This window comes from Podarcis filfolensis (genome assembly GCF_964270895.1).
Source record: "Podarcis filfolensis genome assembly, chromosome: 1".
Lineage (NCBI taxonomy): Eukaryota > Metazoa > Chordata > Lepidosauria > Squamata > Lacertidae > Podarcis > Podarcis filfolensis.
Genome location: NC_139604.1, coordinates 48,506,588 through 48,529,832, shown reverse-complemented (window position 1 = coordinate 48,529,832; position 23,245 = coordinate 48,506,588). Strand labels below are relative to the sequence as shown.

The window sequence follows — 23,245 nt, the reverse complement described above, 5'->3', positions numbered from 1 at the left end:
CCGACTTGACTTTTATCAAGTCGACACATTTGCCCTCATGCACTTCAGAGGCAGGTGCTGCAAACCATGATTAGTTACTGGAGTCAGGAATGCTGTGCAGTGATCAAATGTCCTGTGACAGCACTTTTAGCAGTGTTTGAAATCAATAAATCTGAGTTGTGGGAGCATCACATTTTATTACTGTCCACAACATTGCTCCTGCTGCAATAATTAATTGCCTGCAAGAACAGAATGAAACCACTTTTCAAGATTAGCCCCCCTCCCCCCTGCTTTATATATGAAAAAGAATCATGGCATGAGGCGCTGGTCTTCCACACAAAATCATACAAAAGGCTCTCTTTATTAAATATACATTATTTACAGTTTAAGTCTTTCTTCTATACAACAAGAACCATAGAAAACAAAAAAGCTAAGGCTATTTTTTTAATCCCCATACAGTGTATTAAGACATGGTACATGGTCTACAAAACTGACTTGGACTGAGGCAACATCCTAGGGGATTTCTACCTTGAAAAGCAGACAGTGGGAAAAGAGTTAGTTGCATTTTGGTTTCATATATTTTAGTGTAACTGAAAGACTATTTTGCATGTGCTGTGTATTTTTAATGTGCTTTTTAGTGTGGCTTTGGACAGTCGGCAATTCAGAGGAAATGGGAAGCACAGCATCCTGAAGCTTCCTGTTCTCTGGGCACTTCTGTACCATGCAAGCTTCAACCTTCATATCTCATCCTGCCACAAGATAGGCAAACTGTCATTTTCTTGGGAATTTGCACATCTTGCAATCTGGAATATGAAGTTATGTGTTGGAAAATACATGAAGGGAAGCACAGGACAGGAAGCATTAGGTGTTTGTGTTCCCTGCTTTGTTAGCTTCACCTAATGCCCAAAGTGGCTCTTCTTTTGCTGTTGTCTCAGATGACGTTTGCTGTTCCTTCGTTGAAATCAGATACTTGGAAAACCAAAAACAAAATTTCAGAATTTGGCAATAGATTCAGAATTCAACATCAGTTTTACCAAAAAAAAAAAAAGCAATCTAGACAAAGAAGACACTCCTGGTGGCCCCAGTGCAGCAGATAATAGCAAAATGTAATGATATGGAAGATTTGCAACCACCAATCTGTGTTAGATAGATGTGTCAACAATTCAATAGGTTTAAGGTCTAGGATAAGCACTTGACTAAGCTTGTAATTTTTTTAGCTATGCTAGAAAAAAATTGAGCCAGAAAAGAAAACTGGGTATCCTTCCTTACTAGTAGCAGTTCAGGCATGTGAGAGCCAGATACAGATTTTAAAAAACAACACCTAAACTGAGACAAGCAGTTGATTTTCAGCATCCAATTGCTTTGTTTCTGTGGTAGCAGATTCTGCAATATATGGATTCATTTCTGTTCTTATTAATGCAAACCTATAACAGGAATGGGGGAAACTGTGCTCCTTCCATATGTCTTTAGACTCTAACTCCCATCTGCCACAGCCAGCATGGCCAGTAGTAAGAAATGATGGGAGCTGTAGTCCAGCAACAGTAGACTACAGTTCAGGTTGGGTTCTCAGTTGGGACTGAGAAAATACACACGCAAATTCATTCATAGATGTGACTACAAGATTACAAAATCTTCCCTAGCTCTCCAGTCGCACAACTGGTTTGAGAGCTCCGTTTATCTCAACAGCACTGCTGATGGCATAAAGTTTCATGAGCTGATGAGTCTGACAAGTCTGCTCACCTTCTTGGTGAGGAGGTGTTGCAAGACAGCGGAAGCACCTCCAAAGTCCCCAACGAAGGTGGCTCAGGATCGATGCCCAGTCTGGATGGGCGGTGGGGGCATAAGCCCACATCAACTATCAGGAGCCAACCCTGCACCAACCCTGCACCCAGGATTGACAAATGGGAGTGCAGGTTTGGATGTGGGCTGGCAGAGCAGGAGGGCTTCCCTTAGGTCCTTGCCTACGCCATTTAAGCAGCCAGTCTCGGGGGTCCTTACCTGGGAAAGTCTGAACATACACCACTGTACTTCCCACATAATGTGACACCTGAAATATTTTGCTTTCAGTAATTTTTGCATTCTGATTCAAATGGAGCAATGGAATAGCATGACTGTAGTTTCCCCTCTAGCTGGATCCCATGTGTCTCTGGTAATGGCTGGATTCCTTGATTGGTTAGTTTGCTGTAGATTCCTTTCGGTGTAACATGGGATATAAATAAAAAAGAAATGACCTGGGCTGCAAGTCTTGCACATGTTTACTGGGAACTAAGTACCACTGAAGTGAGCAGAACTTTTGGGGATTTTGTTACATATCCTGTGGAATTGCTAAAACTCATGGATGCAATCTATGTTAGCACTAGGAAACTATCCATGTCAGCATATCTCTGGCTACCAGATATTGAGATCAAACATCATTCTCTGCTTGTAAGTTTCTAAGATACATCAGAGTGGCCACTCTTAGATGCAAAATGCTAGACTAGGTGGACTTTTATGTTCTTATTATCTTATTATAAAAATGGCCCTAGGACTCTCAAGTGCTTATAAGGATAACCTATATCAATGTCCTTTTAGGAATGAGTCATGGAAATCTGTATTAGTTTCAAATCCTCAAGCTGCTTTCTCTGGTTTGATGCCTGTGAGATTTTAGGAAAAATACCTTTAAACTGTAGCATGAAGAGATGTATCCAAACATTACTGTCAATAAAAAACACACAGATGTGTTTGGATTCATGGATCTCTAGCTCTGTCTCATACACCCCCCAGCTATAGAGAGTTACAACATCAGCCCCAAGACAGTAACAAACACTTTGCCACAACAGTACCACCATTCTTACTTCGCACTGAGTACCCAAGAAGATCAGAGGCAACGTGTGAGAATTCTGAATTTACATGCAACCTCTTAACTTATTCAAGGTTAAGGGATCCGCACACCCACATGACCAGCACCGTGACTATGTCAAATATTTTGAAATGGAACTCACAGCCTCTGTATAATACAGTGGTACCTCGGTTTACAAACTTAATCCATTCTGGAAGTCCATTCTTAAACTGAACCCATTCTTAAATCAAGGTGCGCTTTCCCTAATGAGGCCTCCTGCCACCGTTGCCCTTCCACCGTTCGGATTCCATTCTTAGACTGAGGTAAAGTTCTCAAACCAGGACACTACTTCCGGTTCGTAAACAGGGCTGTTCTTAAACCGAGGTACCATTGTATGTGGCACAAAGAGCTAGGTTATTTCCATGTTGGATTTATAAAGACCTCCCCCCCTCACTCAGTAATTCCTCAGCAAAGCCCAACCATTATTGATAGGAGCTTTATATCTAAAATGCTGGATCAGCTTGTAGTTTTATTTCCTGACCTGCAGAGAGCTGCTAGGATGATAACTGGGAATCTGTGTCTCTGTGGGCAGCTGCCTTGTGTGGCGAGTCACCAGGGATATGGGCTTACACAGCTCCCTTTGCACAAAAGGGTCCAGCTGAGAGTGGCTTCACCCATCAAGACTGGTTATTGGTTCTCCTTAGCAGGAAGGGATATAAAGGCTTCCTTTCCTGACTCTGCCAACCCCCATGACATCCCCTCTAAACGCTGACCTCTGGCATGGTTTCTGGATCCCACTTGACAGTTGCAAGTGGCTCAGCCCACTTTCCCTTGCTGAAGACCCTTCTGTGCCTTTGGGCAAGGACCTTGCTAGTCAAATTAATAGTGTATCTGCATCCTTAACCGTAGTTCACTGGGAAAATACTCTGCTATGCAATATTGGGTTGTTTTTCTTTTATGACAAAAGTTAACTTAAACTGTTTGGTTTTGGATTTTGACAGTGTGTTTGCTATAATAAATAATTGTTTGGGGTCTGGGGAAACTCTCCATTATAGAAGAGGACCTGAATAAAGAAGATTAGTCTGCAGGGAACTTCAAGAGAGAAGCCCTGTAAAATGATCACTCTTTAGAGTCAATGTAATTTACAAATTACAGCTGTTTTTCAGGCAGTGTGCTCCTTTTTGTTTAATTCTCACTGCTTTGGGGCAGAATTCACAAAGAATCTAGTTAGCCAAATGCTAAAATAATCTTGTCTTGCTATCCCTTCTTCACAGTGATCAAGAGGAAAGGAAATAATTTAACCCTTCTGTCCCTGCTGTTTGAGGTGAATAGCAAACTGTGCCATTTTACTGAGATGGCAAGCTTTGAAAATAAACCTTATAGCTGCAAAACTAATGGGAATTTTAAAAGAAAGCAAGAACAATAGAAGTGACCCAGCTGACAATAAATTTCCATAAAATTTTGTATAAGTACATTAATGGGAACTGGATCAAGCAACCTAAAGTCTCAAAGGAAGCAGATACTTTACAGGGAACCTAAGAAAAGTCCTGCTGTATTAGACCCAAGACCACATCTGAACTAGCATTGCATCCAGCATCCTTGTTTTTCACAGTGGTCAACTAGATGCTCACAAACAATAGCATTTCCCCACTGTTGTTCCCTGGTGACCAGTAGTTAGATCCTGCCAACTTACAGGCACCATGATGACAAACGCTGCATAGCCTTATCCTCTCTGAATTTGTCTAACTGCTCTTTAAAGCATCTATGTTGGTAGGCAATGGTTACAACCCGTGACAGCAAATTCCATAGTTTAACTATGCACTGTGTAAATAAGTATCTCTCTTTCATTTTTTTTTAATCTTCCAACATTCAGCTTCATGGGATAACACTAAGTTGTATTATTATTATGAGATGGGAAGAAAAACTCTCTCTAGCCTCTTTCTCCACACTATGCATAATTTTATGCATCTCTATCATATTCCCCCAAATTGGCTCTTTTTTTCCAGGCTAAGACCTTTTCTCCAGGGGGTCTTGCTCTGCTGCTGTACCTGTTCCTGGTCCATTTTGAGGTATGACGGCCAGAATTATGCATAGCTTTCTAAGTATCGCAATACATTTTTATAATGGCATCATGGTTTTGGAAGTCCTATTTTTGATCCCTTTTCCTAATGCTTCCTGCATGACCTGCAGCATGAAGAAGATGTACACGTCCAAGTACTTTCATAGATTTCTTATTACTTGTTAACTGACAGCAAGGTCTGCAAATTGGTTCTGTTGAAAAGGACTGCATTGGAGGTGACATCAAGTGATTTAACTTCTGCCATTGGTTATAAATCACAACCCCCATCTGCAACCCGTCACTTGATGTCTTCAGCATCAATATTCATTTATGAACCAGGCTCTTGTTAAACTGAATAAATGTGGTTCAGTGAACATATATATAAGGGCCAATTTTACCAGAGCTATACTCAAATTTCATTTTTTTGACCATTTGCTGTGTGGGTGAGAAATATGCCAGCCCAAAAATTTTGTGTGTTGAGAAAAAATTATCCGAATATTTTGAAAGAAAATTGCGCCTTACCTTAACTTTATGAAGTGAGCATAAAGTTTGCTTTTTAAACTTAAACTTCCTGCTATATTTACATATTGGAATGCTTTGAGAGTGACACCGCATCAGATTCTGCCATGTTGCTTCCAAGGCATGCTGGGAAGTGTGGCTGGTGGGGAGTGATGTTAGGCTATCTCTCTGAGGCTTCTCACTGGCCTCAGTTCTTGGCAAGACTCAGTGAGGTCAGTGGCAGTCCCTTTACAAAAACTTCAGAGAAGTCCCCCCCCCCATCAATGAAAACAGCGGAAAACAGACCTGATTTTTGAGTGGGGACAATATTTTGGGGGAAGTGGGAAGGAAATTCAGTCTTACTGTATGGTTTACATTGTTGCAGAATAAGTTGCTGGCCACTTAATTTTTTAGTCTAAATTGCAGCGGGGTCATCAATTTGTATTGTGACTTATACCCATGTGAATGTGCCTGAACTCTGAGATCAGTTGCAGAGGCCCTTTTCTCTGGTTGGCTGTTAGGAGCTATGATGTTGGAAGGGGCATTTTCAATTGTAGCCTCACATCTTTCAGATTCCTCTCCTGAGAACTGTCTATGGCTCTTGCATTAGCAATTGTTATGCAGACCTTGAAGCTTACGCTTAGCTTGGCTTTTCATTGAACTATGGTGTTTTCATGCTGGCTTGACTTTTTAACTGCTTTTTAACTTTTTAAAAATTGTTATAGATTCTCTAGGGAGGCTGTTTTAATTACTTTTTAAAATCTGACATATTGTATCACTTGAGATGTTGTTGTTAGCTGCCTTATGAAGGTTTACCCTGGAAAGCTAACTATAAAAGCATAAAAGCATAAAAACAATAAATTAGAACAAGTATCTAGAGCTTGGCTATGCACCCACATTGTGACAGGGAATGTCATTGTACGGTTTCCAAAATATGAGTTAAATTCACAAAACTAAAGGGTGAGTTTATGATGGTGACGTTGAGAACTCTTTTCGCCTCGAGCAAGCTCAAAAAAAGTTATATACTAACTGGCTTTCTGGATCAGCCTACGTTCCTTTGAACAACTTCAGAGATTCTTTAAATCATTTTAGTTAAGGACAGCACCCCAAAATGGCATGAAGACTGGTATGCACCAAGGAGATTCATGAGAACTGAATGGAGTTTCTACAAGGCATCCAACTAGTAATGGATGAGGGTTTGGGGTGGGGTGGCAGCGCTCACCTGACCTTCCTACTAGTAGCTCTTGCATACCACAACGGGGAGGGAGAGGGCCAAGTTGGAGCAAAGTTCACTGCTCCTTATATTCTCCTCCTTGGTATGTTGCAGTGATGCAGGCAACTGGAGGTCAGGTGAGCATCACTGTTCCACCCTGCTGTCCACTACAGGGCAGAACCTTTGGTGCACAAGGACGTAATGCAGTTCACAATTCCTGTGTTGTGGTGTGATAGATGCTTGATGTGCTCAGTTCCTACACACACCCATTTTTGCAGGCAACAAAGCAAGAGGACCGCCAGTGTGTGACTATTCATCTACACCATGGGCCTGAAGGAACAGCACTTAACATTTTAAGGCATCAGTTTGCAAGCTTCAAGAGCTCTCTTGTGAACCAAAGGATTCTCCTGGAGAGGTTTGCCTGCTCTGGGTGGACAGCTTGATTCAAAAAAGCATTTGAACTTAAATACGTAAAGGGGTTGTGACCCAGGTATCTTTTAACAGCAGAGATGTGACTAGTGAGGGAAGATGAGAAGATCATCTGGAGAGTCACAGGTTCTTCATTCCTGCCATACAGTTAAACGTGCTAAAATTGTTCAACTAAACTAAAATTGTTTAATATCCCCATTCCTGATGTAAATGTTGATTTGCTTCACATATGAATGAGGGCCCAAGTCTCTTTCGTGTCAAACATATGAACTAGCAAGCCTACAGGCATAAGGTGGAAGCAGATTTCAAGCTGTCTCTAGTAACATTAGGATCATTTGTCTGTCTAGTGATACCAATGAACAAACAGGTGGTATACCACCCTTCAGTGAAATGGGCAACTGATCTATAGCTCAGCTAAGTGAAACTAGGGTTACTAAGATTTATACTGATTTAATTCTATTGATTTCAATAGGGCTAATTAAACTTGAATCCAAGTGCTTCTGCTTAACTGAGTTGTGTATTGGGCTGTAAGTTGCTTTCCTATACAAGAACACCTGCAATTAACAACACAAAAACCACAATTTTACAGTGAGCAAATTAAGATAAGCAGGTATGAGGGGGAAACCCAGTCAAATTTAAATATATGTGCATATAATCTTGTTCCCTTAAAAGCCAGGATTCAGCTCTGTTTGTAAAGGAAATGCAGTCAAATAGGCAGTTAAGGACCCTAAAAGCTGATTTAACAGACTGCTTGAATGCTTATTTGGAAGGAAGGCACTGTGTTCAATAGGGCTTACTTCCTAGTAAGTGTATGATTTGGGCCCAAGTTGTTCATTTGTTCTGGAACTCTTGGTAATTTCAAGGGCTCTTTAATCTTCAGACAGAGCAAGCCAACCCTGTTTTGCACCTGACTGGGGGTGGATGGCTTAATTGGGTGGAAGTGTCCCTCCATCAGCCCTGTTGACCTATCAGCTGCTGCCTGAGGAGTGACACTAGTGTCTCTTTGATGGTACTGAGCATCCCCTTCTTTTCACTGAATGTCCAGGGGGATGGAAGCACCACTGGTGGAATCCCTGCTGGTAAAAGCCTGTGGAAAGCCCTGAAATAGTGTTTTCAGGGGCTGGAAAAGGGGCAGGGCTGTGCAGGCCCAGGATCCATTGGATCTCAAGGTGGTCCAGCTGCTGTCCTCAGGCTGCCCCCACCCCACTTGCACCCTGACAGCTGTGTGTGGCAAAACTGTGGATGTAGTAGCAGCCCTGGAGCTTCAAGAATCCAGTCAGATTTGGAGGGAAGATTGAATTGCTCCCCAAATCAAGTATACACAGAATGGGATGGCAACATGTTTTCACCCATTCACAAAGCAAGCAAACAAAAAAGCTTCCAAATTTGTCAATTAGAAACCACAAACTCTGTGACTGAAATGGACAGAAAAAGTAGTATTCATGTACTCATGTCTCAATCCAGCAATGGAGATCTGCATACTTGAAGCAGCCTTCCATTCACATATCTGGTGTGGATGTCAGCTGTCCTATTGACACCAGAGGGGTGCATCTTTTGCTATTGTGTGGGAATGTGTGCTCTAACCATGATAGCTGTTCATAACTAGGGCACTAGGGCACCAGTGGGTCTTGTTTTCCTAAGGCTAACAGGAGAGTGGGGACAGTTTTCACTGCTATCATGGTTGGGGATTGAAGGGGTTAGAGCTCCCCTCCTCGTGTGCTGCAGTTCCAGCAAAAATTGTCCCCTTGTCTTTTTTTATATGAAAAAACTTTACATGCTTTCTAATAACACTTCACCCCAATTTCTTTCTTTTCCTCAAGTTTTTGTTTTTAACTGATAAAGCTTAATATTTTTGGCAAGAATGATTTCCTATATAGCGAAAAGCAGCCCATACCCTGCATAATGATTCAGCTCTGCTTTATTCCCCAAACCCTCTCTTTTCATCCCATTAGTGTATCTGCTTGGGGCTAAATTTGCTACACTTTAGGCTGACTTTTATATCGAGATGAAGAAAAGAATATGTAGTAGAGCAAAGTGGTGATTTATAACAGCTGTGTTGAGTAACGGGAAAATATGGCACAATAATTTATAGGGAGCAAAGTTATTGAAATAAAAATGTGAATTCCACTGCCTTGCCTTTCCCCTTTTCAGAATGCAATTAAACAGGTTACGAATGAATGGCTCCCTGTTAGCAAAATCATATAAAATAAGATGACTCGGCCAAAGAACAGTCAAAATAATGAGGAAAAATGTGGAGTCCTTAGACAGAGAAAAGGACTCATTAATTCCTGGATTTGTTTGGGTTGCTCTCCCTCTCCTTCCCTTCAAAAAATTACTCAGAATGCAATACAGAGAAGTTTTATTTGGGAGGGGGAGGAAACTGTTGGTGGAAAATCTCTTGGGCAAGAGGGACACTTTAAAAAGGCATAAGTGCCTCTGTTGAGTGTCATCAGAACCACTCCTGTCATGCTAAAGAAACTTCTAATAATCAAAGATCAGAGAAACAAAAAGGATAAAGGTTGTTGCTTGTAAGGAGCTAATCATTAGGTTCAAGTGAATGTGCTTTGTAAAGTTGAGTGGTTGGTGCACAGATCATTCAGCAGGATTAAGGCTGGAGAACTTCCTTTCTAATTATGGTCAAGGACAAAAGGGTGATTTTTCAGAACTCTGAGCATCGGGCCCAAAATGCCTTTCAGTTCTCCTCCTAGCATGTATCTATGAGTTCAGTGCATCTACTGTGAATTCCACCTCTCAGTATAAGTAAGGCATACTTAGAAGCCCTATTTGATCACTGCCATCTGCAACAAATTATTGGAAAGTTCATATGACCATTGAACTAGGCTGTGATAAGAGTCCTAAGTCAGTGGGTTCTATGTTTCACTTTTGGGAAGAACAATCTTTGCTGCTTAAACCATAGGAGGAATAATGGGGAACTGAAGCACGTAATGTGAGGGAACCTGCCTGATTTGAAAGATCTGATTACCTAAAGAATGACAGCAGAACAGAAAGGGAAATGCATGCAATAACAACACCACAATCATCGCTATAAGGAGGCATTAATAGAATAAAGAGCTCAAATTCAGTTCTGTTGTTCAGGGAGGCGTACAGTGCTGCTGAAGATGACAGCAGGAAGGGAGAGAAATTATCAATCAAATTAAAACATCACATTAGAGTCTTGCCCATCCTGTGTAGAGTAATTTGGTCAAACTTGGACTGTGTAGCTTGGTTCTCGTTAGAGCAGACCCAATGAGCAAACCCACCTTCAGAGATTTACTATATCACAGGATACTGCAGATCCTCCTGGGCTATAATATATATCACTTACCCCAGATAAAACCCACACTTTCCCAAAACCTTCAGGTGGAGTACAAAATGCCTGCCTGCTCTCTATTGGAAATCACATTAGTGATTGTTTTTATCCTATTGCTGTTTCTTGGTTGTCATTTTTGAGATGTCAGTGGATGTAAGAGTGAATTGGGAGCAAAAGGACACAGCCCTACAGTTTTTCCTGTGATGGAAAGGAACAGTCTTAATGTGCCAAGCTGAAATTCTAGATTAATTGGAAGGAAAAAATGCAGCACCAGTTTCCTGCATCATCTACTTTTCTGTTTCAAGCCCAGTCTTTTGCTTAATTTCATACAGAATTGGCTTTAAGTGAATAGATACAAAGTAATGGTTGATCCCACTACTTTTAATGCTTTGCCACTAGATTATGACTAAGTATCAATTCTAAACAGCATCGCTAAGATTTTTGCTCCAGTCAGGGTTTATGGGGCGCCCTAACATGTAGCAGGCACCTAAACCATTGAAACCTAAAAACTGCTCGTTTTCATGCTTCACTTAGTGTTATATTCCCATAGAAGGTACAGATTTTAGCCAACCCTATGTGATGGAAGTTGCAGTTGAAGTATAAGCTTTGGAGTAAGTTGTGCCCAAAAAATAAAACGTAATTGTAATGTTTTTCAGGGGGTGAGGGGGGCTGCTGTGATAAAAACAAGGATTTAGAGGGTTTCCATCTTTTATGAAAGTTTTGCCACTACTTCAAGTGGTAAGGTATCTGCAATACGCAGCAGCCTGGCACCATTCCTTATTGCAAACAAAAAAGTACGTTAGGTATAACTATGTCATAAAGTGCATATGAAGAGCCCTGATGGATCAGAACAAAGGACTATATAATTCAGCATCTTGTCTCCCATAGTGGCCAACCAGATGCCCATGGGAAGCCCATGAGCAAGTTACGAACGCAATAGTCTTCTCTAGCTTGCCATCCCCAACAACTGGTATTCAGAGCATGATGCCCCATTGTTAGCATGATCCTCTATGAATATGTCTAACCCACTTTTAAAGCCAGTCAAGTGGGCAGCCTTCACTACAACTTACGTTTGTCACTTCCATAGTTTAACTATGTACAGATAAAATAGTACTACTTATTGTATGTCCTGAATCTCCCACCATTCAGTTTCATTGGTTGACCCCAGATCCTAGTACTATGAGGGAGGGGAAAAAAATTTTTAGGGGGAGGGAGAGAAAATGGCCAACTGCCTCTAGGCAGTTTCATAGATTATTTCTGGAAGAAAGTCTGGAACCCTCTGGCATCTAGTCACTATCATGGTAAGACACTCCACAACTACAAATATTAGTTTTTTTCTACTGCCCAAAGATTGCAAAAAATCTGCAGAGGCCATTTTCACTCTTCCCCCTGACAGTGACAAAATTCACTGGGCATAATACTTGGCCCAGGAATTATTTTTGTAATTGTTCATTGCTGTTGTTTAATCAAGGTTGGTACCTTAAAAATGAGAATATTGAAGTCAAAAAGTTACAATAAAATAACAGGGACGCAAAGGTAGGGTTAAAAGATATGGAGAAGGGGCAAAATCATTCCAGATCCTCAGCTTGCAAAATCAACACAGCACCACCAACATGAAACAGAATTATTATGCCAATTTGCAAAAGACAGGAGGATTTGTCCCCTTTTAAACACACAATTAAAGATATGAGATAATTTGGTCTTAGTCTTTCCCACTAGATTGTTGCAATAGCTGTGATGCTACATAGTTAGCTTGTACACTTTACCTCTAGTATATATCGCTCAGGTCCGACATGAAATGGCAAGTTAAATGGGTCCAGAAAACAACATTTCAGAAATCCAGGAAACAAACAGTCAACCATGCATGTTATGTGGAACTTAGGTAGAATGTATAGTTGCTTGAACTGTTAGGCGTTAACTGTGGTGGGTTTCACAAAGAGAGTGAGGCACTGCCATTGCTGCCAATCTCCTCTGTGCAAAGTGGGTTCTTTCCAAAAGGGTGGGGAAATTCAAAAGAAATGGATGGGTGAGAAAATAATAATAATAATAACCATCATAATCAAAGAAATGCCAAAGTGTAACATGGAGCTGGAGAGTCTGTCAGATGAAATATTCTCGTTTGCACTCGCTCACTGTGTTCTGCAAGTCAACATCAGTCTTAAAAGAACTGTCAAGGTGCTCTGGATATTCCTTTTCCTTTGTCTGGCTGCTCCGATGTGTCTGTTTGTGCTGGTAAAGGAATCTGCTCATAATAGCCACAATGCAGAAGATGATGAAGATCACAACTGCTATAACACCTGAGGAAGAGGGGAAAGAAGCACAATCATAAAGGGAGAAGCAGCAGCAGCTAGTGCTTCTTGGGGCTGGCACTGCAGAAAATAAGCAGGCCAACAGTAATTGGAACGAGAGCTAATGACAGGCAGAGCCAACTAATTCCAGGTTCATCCTCTTCTCTATTGAGCTGCACAAGGACAAGAGCAAAACTGAGATAGAATAGAAGGAAGCTGACTGTCAGGGCCACCCTTTGACTGGTAAGAAGGCAGGCAGGTGAGGGATGGGTGGTGACAGACTGAAATCAAAGGAACCAGCCTCCACTGAGGAAAAGCAGAGTGCTGTAGTTGTTCAACAACACAGAGATCAGTCAGGAGCAAGTCACAGCACACAGCACAGCTCATGGAGGTTTTCAAACTCCAGATTTTGCTTATAACTGCACAGTTCTGCAGCACTTGAAATTCATGGTGCCTGATCTCATTGCACTGCACCTGGTATTATGGCCATATCAGCAAATAGTGCTGATGCACAACACACATCATTAGGGAAGATTTCACTGCTGTTTCACCAGATAAATTATTGAATCTCTATAGCCCTTTTCCTTCTGTTGGGGGTAAACTGTCCTGTGTCCATTATGAGACTTGAACACAAATCATTAATGCTTTTGTTTTAGGGACGCAGGTGGCGCTGTGGTCTAAATCACTGAGCCTCTTGGGCTTGCTAGTCGGAAGGTCTGCGGTTCAAATCCATGTGGTGGGGTGAGCTCCCATTGCTCTGTCCCAGCTTCTGCCAACCTAGCAGTTCAAAAGCACACCTGTGCAAGTAGATAGATAGGTACTGCTGTGGCAGGAAGGTAAACGGTGTTTCCTTGCGCTCTGGCTTCCGTCACAGTGTTCCGTTGCAACAGAAGAGGTTTAGTCATGCTGGCCACATGACCCAGAGAGCTGTCTGTGGACAAACGCCGCACCCCATAGTCACCTTTGACTGGACTTAACCTTACAGGAGTCCTTTACTTGTTTACATTTTCATGCTTTTGTGTTCCTAGAGTAGCAAGTGGTAGCTGCCACGTGGTTTGGGCTGTCAAGCACTGCAATGGTTTGGGTTTTGGTTGGTTTAGCTAATCAGGGCGGTTCACAACATAGCAACATTACTAGAAGCCACCACAGTCCAAATGAGAACTCTCCCCTCTGTTTTACCAAAATAGGCACTTGTCAGCAGATCTCTCTAAGTTGTGGAACAGTTTTTGGGCCAAAATATAGGGGAAACCCCTAGAAAAGGCTCAACTGAGGCAAATTCAGCAAAATCTCTATGAAAGGAAGGAATTAAGACTTTCATGCTTCCATGTTTTTCTAGCTGCAAGTGGGTTCCTAATCCACTGGATTGGGACTGTCACATTTAATGGATACGGTTCTAATTTAATTATTCTTTCATGGGTATTGTAATTCTTGTTTCTTAATTACGAAGACCATCGGGTCATAAAGTTTGATGACTTTTAACATTGTTAAGTTGTGTTGAGAGAGGGCTGGGCTGAGACAAAGCTGATGATTTCTCAAGAAACCCATGAGACTATTCAAATGGCTAGACCTGTATAGCTACCTCCTTGCTTTTACCCTATAGAAGACAATAAAGAAATGGAAAAGTATTCTAAGACTGGGCAGATGGTAGCTTGATAATGTTGAACTGTAATTGCCTTTCTCTGTTAGGACCAATCCCTTTCTTAATAATTTTTGAAAATTTTGTCTTTTTCACTGACACAGTGCACTGAAGATGTCACTGAGCTTTCTCAAGCTCTCTTTCCTGGACAGCTCAGGCCCATCCCACCCATATATCAGAATCATTTTGGAGTCTTTCCTATTTCCAATTCTAAGCTTCTTCATCTAATTTTGGGGCTTCTGTTGCTTCTTCTCTTGCCATGTCAGAAGAGAGTGGGATTGATTCCCCTGAGCAAGATCTCCATTTGACTTCTAGTCAGCCAGCACCAATCTCAGGGCTTTCTAGCAGCTTTAAATATAGGTGACGCATATCTAGGACGCCATGCAGCTACTCTGGAAAAATAATCTACACAAGTTAATCCAATTTTGTTTTTCCACTGGATTCATCTGCAAGTATTAGCTACCGGGCTAAGTTCAAGGTTTTTGTTTTGGTGTATAAAGCCCCATTCAGCTTGAGATAAGGAGACCTGAAAAATTCTCTCATGTCATATACAACCAACTTCTTTGTATGTTTTGTAATCCTCCTTTAAGTGACTATAGAAGTCAAAGCCTATCAAATTGTTCTGTTTTTTATAACTCCCTGATGAAGACTTTGTCAAAGCTTATTTGGCCAATATTGTTACATGACTTATTAGTACTGGATTATTGAGGATTTATTACTAGAGAGTTTATTACAATGGGTAGCATTAAAAAAGTTTTGTCCCCAAATCTGTTCTAGAGGTTGGGAGAGTCCCCAGAACAGATTTAGGAGGTCAATGGGGGAGGACATTTCATTGTGCAAGGATTTCTCCTTGCACAATGAAACATTCAGCTTAGTGCTGTATTGTATACAACCCAGTGTTAATTTTAATAAAGAACTTTGTATTTTATTCACATATATTTCCCTTAACATTTTTTCTTAAGAGTTTCTTGCTCAGTTTGTTTGTTTGTTTTTTAAAGAAAAAAATAGGTTACCTCCAATGACAGCTGAATCACTCCTGACTGCATTGGTGAGGGGCTCTCTCTCATCTGCCTTCCCAAATGGATCTGAAATTCATTAAGGACAAAAGAATCATTTTTTATATGCAACGGGCTGGACTCAGCAAATGGGTCCCACTAGCAGAAGCCCGAGCAAGGACTTCTCCTGGTCCAATGGGCTAAAAATATCCAGAATTTCTGGTGACACAGCAAATGACTAGACCAGCACCACCATAATTTCCTGCTCCTGAGTTTTAATATGTGAAGGTAACAAAGACAAATGTGCAACTTGCTGGAAGGAGAGAAAGGAAATACTGAAAGAGATTCCATTAAAAAAAATACCCTAGTGTCAGCAAAATACATACAATTAGACTGCAAATTGATTAGAACACATTACAGTTCTTGGGACAAAACCCCATTTAACACAGTGAGATTGACTTATGATTCATGCAAAGGATTACACTTTTAGACAATATGGTGTTTATAAAAATGTTCCTGCCAGTTTTTAGTGACATGTATTTGGATACATACCAGTTTCATAAAACTGAAGGCTGAATAGCAGATAGTTGTAACTGTGTGTTGCCTTGTAATATAATGAATTCTGTTGGCTTAGCTAGGATTATGACAGTTTGGTTCTTTACTTGTGGGGGTGGAATTATTTGGTTATAAAATGTTGGAAGTGTATTCTCTTCAGTATTATTGTATTAGAAGTTATGGAGTGGTGACACAAAATGGGAGTGGGGACAGAGAATGATAGATTTCTGGTGGGAATAGTCTTAATTTGAGCACTTAGTGACCAGAAGAAAATCTGTCCATAGGTGGAAAGTACAGTGAGGGTCAAAGAAAGAAAAATTCTGGGGTGTGTCCCACCCACCCCAAATCTGCTCCAGAGGATATGAGGAAACAGTATAACAGATTTGGGTGTGCACAGTGAGAGGAAGTTCCATTGGGCAAGTGTAAATGCTTGCACAGATGGAACAAGTTACTTAGTGCTACACTAGATGCAACCCCGGTCATTTTTTCCCCTCTTCGTAACAATATGTTGTCTTCTTACTGCAAACAACATTAGCTTTCTATTTTCTACCTGTGAACTTTTTGCTACACCAACAATGATCAAATGAGAAGTCTTGCAAATCGAGACAAGCTGTGTTTAGACACTTCTTCAAGCTGGGTTACTGTCATTCACCGCACCATTCACTGATCATCTGGGCATGAGACGAGTCCAGTTGCAAAGGGACTTGAGGATGGGAAAGGATCAACTAGTTTCAACCCCAGCTCCATCTGTTCTTTATTGGAATCACGACACATATGTTCTTAGTCTTTTGAGAGGGTTCAGCACACAACACCAACTATTAAGTCTTAAGGAATAGTTAATTTCAAATAGTGTGTGAAAGGGGGTGAGCCAATGGCACAGGTTCTTCCTCCAGAAAGAGCATTAAAAACATTGTTGTGCAAGATGAAATTACCTGAGCTAAAGAAGTTAAAACATACAAACTATGGGTTGTACATGAAGTTGTCCCCTTCATCCAAGGACTGTTGCACAACAGAGCTTCCCCTTACTCTCGCCTCCTCATGTGCCCTTCGAATGTTAGCCCTTGCACTAATAGGACAACTTCACTGGATACAGTGGAACCTCTGTTTTCATATGTAATCCATTCCGGAAGTCCGTTCGACTTCCAAAACGTTCAAGAACTGAGGATCAAAGGGCTGTCAGCTAGTTCCATGGGGGGAAAAAGAGAAATGTGGCTCGGAAGCCGTTCGACTTCCAAGGCGCATTTGAAAACAGAAGCATTCACTTCCAGGTTTTTGGCGAAATGTTCGGCAGCCGAGACGTGCGAAAACCAAGGTCTGATTGTATTTCAAGGTGCTTTAAACATTTATTCCTTTGAATATTTTAATGCAGTTATCTATATGTATTTAAATATATGTAACTTTGAATCATTTTTATGTAGCTTGTTTAAAAAAGCAGTTGAGATGCCTGTGTTTAGAATTTCGGCTGACAAGCTTTAACATTTCTTGGGGTTATGATTCACTCAGTTAAAAATGAGATTAGGGAAGCACAAAGAAGTGTTTGCTGCTGAGAAGCAGATGGTAAGTAACAAAAGGCACTTCCCCAGTAGAGCCCAGGGAAATTCTGAAGTCAAGGAAATGAACAGTTTCACATAAGACTTTAGTAGAATGCTCTTCTTAAAATAGATATTACTTCCCAAGATGATTTTACCAAAGGTCACCATAAGGGACTGTATTCTATATTTCAAAGACTGCTCTAACCCAAGTAATAGGTACTTGACTTTAATGATGGACAGGCTGGCTGAATGGAGTATGCTATTGACGAAGGGTTGTCACCAGCTGACTCAGAGTAAGCCATAGAAACCAGAATTAACTTGTCCACTGCTTTCAGTGGGTCCCCCTCTGAGTATATGTTAGTCAGCTTCATTCAACCTGTGTGTGTCAATGCCATCCTGCCGTTCCTCTCAAAGCAAATTGTCATTAATAAAACAATACGATGCAGTGAATCTATGCTGATTGCTGAATATCCACCACTATCACCCCTTCTCCTATGCAAGGCAATAGAGATCTCTCCTCCCCCTCTCTCGCAGTGAGAAGGATGTGTATCACCAATAGGCTGTGGTGGTGGGCAGAAGGTCACATCCACTAATGACCCTTGTGGTAACAGACTCCTTGTTGGAAAGGTGGCATTCACCGCCCCCTAATGTTTCCTGGACATTTGTGCTCTTTTCCCACATTCCATTCCTCTATACAAGTCAATTGAGAGATCTCTTTCACTCCCAGGGAGAAGAGGATGCACCCCAAAAAATCTGTGATGGTGAGGAGAAGCCCATCCACAGCAGTGACCCTTGGGGTAACAGGGTGCACACTGGGAAGTGTGAAATTTTCCCCAACCTAGTCTTTCCTAGGGATCCATGTTCTATTTCGCTCCCACCCCCTGAGTACTATTGTACTCATCACAAAAGAGCAAAGTGTGTCCTTGGAGAACTACTGTAGCTATGGTTCTGATATTTGGTAGGCTTCATCCCCAAAGAAGAGGTGCCCATGCCTACAAAATTTGGCAAAAAAATAAGAAACCTTTTATTTTTATAATTGATATATATCAAGCCTTTACACAGAAACCCCTATTATAGTGATTTGGAAGCCTGCATTTTGTTTTGAAAAGATCTGCTTCAGTCCCAGATAATGAATCAAATTGGAAGACATAAGAGTGGTTCTGAAATAGACTGGGCTGCTGCCCAGTGCTGTGTTTACAAGTCAAATGTTGTGGCCAATGCGCTTTCTCTCTCAGCTGTTATGTCAGCTGATATCTTCTGACCATATAATCTTAGCATTTTCTTTATCATCTATGATGTAAGCAAGCAAGAGCAGACTTAGGTGCTGTGTGTGAGACAGAGAAGAAGAGAGAGAATGAATGTTTTATTTACACAAGCCCAGAAAAGCACTCAGTGATGCTGCCAGTGCGTCCATGCAAGATATGCTTCCCCAGTAAGTCACAGCTGAAACAAGGCAATATGGACATTAAAAGCAGCACATAAAGAGGAACATATTCACCAAAGGGGAAGTGATTCATAATTTGTTTTCACTTTGCAGGGTGTGAATAACATTGCTTGTTTCCTGCGGAATGTCTCAGGTACAAGACACGATAAAATGGGGATCTGGTGCAAATGCAAATAGTGTTGAAATAAAATAATCTAGGAAATATTATTAAATTGCTATTTCCAAAGTGTGGACAATTTGCATGCAAATCTATTATGTGGAGAGCCAAATAACAACCAACTGCTAGATGAATTGTGGTGTTTAGCTGTATTCTGTTCAGCTGGTTTTCTCATATATAATTTCAAATCTTGGTTGTTGTTTTTAGATCATTTGAAAAATTGCCAACCATGACATTAATATTTGCAATATTTTCTGTATGACAGTGATCTAGGAGCAGCCATTTTCATCCCTCCATCTATGATGATACAAATACTAGCTTCACAATGTGTTTTTCTTCCTAACATACCAAACACTTAAGATTCCCAGGGGGCTATTTAATGACTGCAGGCAAGAAATGAACTGCTGGGATCATCATCAACAAGTAATATGACTCTCTTTAAAACCAGAGAGGATAAGAGACAAGCAGAGAACAAAATGCACACCCACACATAACACAATGTCTTGAATCAATGTGGCCACCAGTCTACAATCTTTCCACTCCTTCTCACCATTATTTTGCTAGGACCTGATGATACCTGAAATGCATTTGGCTTTTCCAGTGGGTGTACCAAGGGTTTGAAAGCCCCTCCCTAAGGCTTTTGACCAGCTTTGGTGACTGTTGTTGTTTTATGGATGGGTGCTTTTTGGTTTTGATCATTGATCCAATATTGTACTGTTACTTTGTTAAGGCACCTTGAATGCCTAATTTGAGAAGGTGAGTGTGTGTGGTTAATCTCATAGAAATAAATAGTTAAAAAAAACCTGCTGCACATTCAATTCTATTTCAGCTCTCATGGCAATCTCTGCACTGTAATCCAGGCCCTTTGCAGTATGAATACGCCCCATCAATTTCATTCTCCTCCATTTCTCAGGGTATATATATTAGCAGTCATTTCTTACTGTTAAATCTTATTTTTACGCTTATAATTAAACTCCTGTTCTGAACATTGGCAGCATGAGAGATGATATTCCTGTGTTCTGCAGAAGTGTCCAAAAAACACAGCACACGTGTATTTATTTCTCTGCCACAAGGACCAGGAGCACAAGGGAATGGCTTACTGATTGCTCCTCAGGGCTACAGCCATACAAATAGTGAGAAGAGGTCATTGCTTTCAGAGCTGCTAATATCACATAAGTAGTGGACCTGCATATGGAGGCAGCAGTGATATCATTTTCTCCCTATTTCATTGGGAGAAGGCAAGTTGGGTGCAATTTCTCATAGGTAGAGCAAGCCCAAAGCTATTTCTTCTTCTTCTGACCTTCCAGACAGTAACCCTCCTATCTCAGCTCTAGTAAAACGGTTCATGGACAAACCAACTGGGAATTCAATGAAATGTTTCTGATTACTCTTGCACATGTTCATGAAACCTGCAGAAATTTCATTTCCATTTCCTAATCTCAGCCAGTCACTTACAATAGTGTGAAGTTAGCCTGCATGAATCCACTGGTAAGATATGAAGGACTTCAACTAGTATAAATCTAGTTGCATGCTTCAGATTTACTGAGCTGGATGATACTGGGGTCCCCTAGTCTCAACCAAGGGAAACTAATACCCCTTTCTTTCTTTTTGTTACACAGCTCAACATTTTCTAATTAAAAGTAGAACCATCAAACAGGCATGCTATTGAACAAACATCCTGAACAGTTTGTTGAACATACCTGATGAAGAGTATATCGTAGTTGCTGTATTTACATCGACTTCAACCAAAGATCTACAGTTTGATTCGGACAAGGAACCAACGACTGTCACAGGTGCTATGCTGGGATGCCGTAAAGCAGCTTTCAGGGGAGCTATGTTGTTGTACTGGACAGATGACATGCATCCTATGAACCCAAAGGAGTTTGCTTTGGAGACTTCTGGATCTAGTCCCTGACTATCTGTAAAATACAAAGAAAACTGAGGTTATTTTGCTTGCTTTTCGTATATAAAAGAAAAGAAAAAGCATTTGAGATAAGTGAGTTTAACCACATCCAGTGCTATTTTTCTGGAAAAAGAGGTGCGTGAGTTCAGCATCAACACCTCCCTTGTTCTCTGATAATGCCAGTGGTACCCACCTGAGAGGTGCCAGAACTGAGCTGGCGAGTTCCAGCTGAAAGAAAGCACTGACCACATCTGCTATCATAAGGAGTTCTACTTTTTGATAGTCACCACTTCTGCTTAGAGAAATAGCACAGCTAGCCTTTCTCCTTGGGTGCGGGGATGTGCAAAACTATCAACATGAATGCATAATGTAAAACCTGGAATAATGCTTCTAGTTCCCCAAATTAGGACTATATGAGCATAATCAGTTGGAGAATCCTGAAGTTAAGTTTCATATGACCAAACGTCAGCGGTCTGGGATAGCCAGTGAAGGGCCCTCCAGATGTTGTGGAGCCATCAGCCCCCATGGTCAGTGATCAGGAATGATGCCTGTTCTAGATGTGTTTTCCGTGGCAGCTGCTGACTCTGGAATGAAGAAATGGGTTTTTACATAACCTATCCTTGATGTCTCTGATAACGGCTATACTTTCCTCCTGCTGATTCACGGCTATGCTCCTGCTTGTGCTATTATGGCTGTCCCTATTATTTAAGACAGGATGTAAGTGAAAAAGGAAACCTTCACTCTTGAAAGATCTGGAAAAGGGAAATACACTTTAAAAACCAAGCTGTAAAGCTCAAAATTGGCCATGCTATTTTTCAAAATAAAACTAGCCTTCTGCAGCACCTCTAGACTATTTTTTCTCTCATTTCTCTTGGGGAGCCAATCTCTTGTTCACCACTCTTACAGCACTATCCTATGCATGTTTACTCTGAAACACAAAATCAAAGAAATCTCTTGGAGGTGGTGACTCTGTAAGATAACTTATAGATGCAAGAGAGCATTGACACTTGCAAAGTGCAGTGCTCCAATAATGAAGGTGCCACCTTGGATGAAGATGATGTTATTATCACTGGGACTCCAAAGCCACTGACCTTTCCTTTTGCAATAACCCATTCCAGGATATTTAATAACCATAAGTTTTCAGGGGGCTAAAGTTTTACATATTAATTCAAATTCAGCACCTCTGGCTGCATGGTGCCCTATAAGAGAATACCAATGGCAAAGAGGTGAAAATGCCACTGCCTAAGATGTCATGTTCATTTGCTGCTACAGCCTGGGGGTGTGTGAAGCATTAATCATTCACACCCCATTCTTATTAATCACTCACAAACTCACTGACCTCACTGCCCTTATGCAATCACAGAACATTGCAGCTGTAGGCTGGACCACTGGAGGGAGAAAGCCCAGGCAGAATCTGCTTTCTAAAGACACACACAAAAAGTATCTTAAAGACCAACAGATTTGTTGCGGCACCAGCTTTATATTGTGCTTATTTTTATAATGTTATGTTACTATAAATCTGTTTGTTTTTAATGTGGCACATGACTCTTCTATAGTTTGTTGCAACAAGCTAGCATTGCTGAAGTTTTTGAAGGATTTCATCTCTTTTGGTGGCCCTTCCTTATCAGAATGTTGCTACATATGTCTCTAAACATGGGACGCGGGTGGCGGTGTGGGTAAAACCTCAGCACCTAGGACTTGCCAATCGCATGGTCGGCGGTTCGAATCCCCGCGGCGGGGTGCGCTCCCGTCGTTTGGTCCCAGCGCCTGCCAACCTAGCAGTTCTTCGGGTGCAAGTAGATAAATAGGGACCGCTTACCAGCGGGAAGGTAAACGGTGTTCCGTGTGCTGCGCTGGCTCGCCAGATGCAGCTTGTCACGCTGGCCATGTGACCCGGAAGTGTCTGCGGACAGCGCTGGCTCCCGGCCTATAGAGTGAGATGAGCGCACAACCCTAGAGTCTGGCAAGACTGGCCCGAACGGGCAGGGGTACCTTTTCCTTTACTATGCCTCTAAACAGATTTAAATAGGATGTTTCTTTAGATAAACCATTTTTAAAAGTATACTGAGGGCTACTTACCACATCGTAAGCAAACATTAAAGCTCAGGAGCATGAATACAGGAAATGTGTGTGTTGTTTAGACTGATAATGGGCATGACTGATAAAGGTAAAGGACGGTTAAGTCCAGTCAAAGGTGACTATGGGGTTGCGGCACTCATCTCTCTTTCAGGCAGTGTGAGCCGGTGTTTGTCCACAGACAGCTTTCTGGGTCATGTGACCAGCATGACTAAGCTACTTCTGGCACAACGTAACACTGTGTTGGAAACCAGACTGCACAGAAACACCATTTACCTTTCCACCACAGTGGTACCTATTTATCTACTTGCACTGGCATGCTTTCGCACTGCTAGGTAGGCAGGAGCTGGGAC

The 23,245-nt window shown here is 41.4% G+C and overlaps 1 protein-coding gene across 2 annotated transcripts in view; it reads right to left on the bottom strand.

The window, feature by feature from the left end:
- Positions 1-309: 309 nt before the first annotated feature.
- Positions 310-23,245, bottom strand: part of CNTNAP5 (contactin associated protein family member 5) — a 311,049-nt gene continuing 288,113 nt past the window's right edge. For both annotated transcript variants that reach the window (XM_083584551.1, XM_083584552.1), the window contains 3 exons: positions 20,614-20,832; positions 15,244-15,315; positions 310-12,603 (listed from right to left, as the gene is read on the bottom strand). In XM_083584551.1, coding sequence (XP_083440677.1) covers positions 12,407-12,603; positions 15,244-15,315; positions 20,614-20,832 — 488 coding nt within the window. In that variant the 3' untranslated portion in view covers positions 310-12,406. The remainder of the gene's footprint in view (positions 12,604-15,243; positions 15,316-20,613; positions 20,833-23,245) is intronic.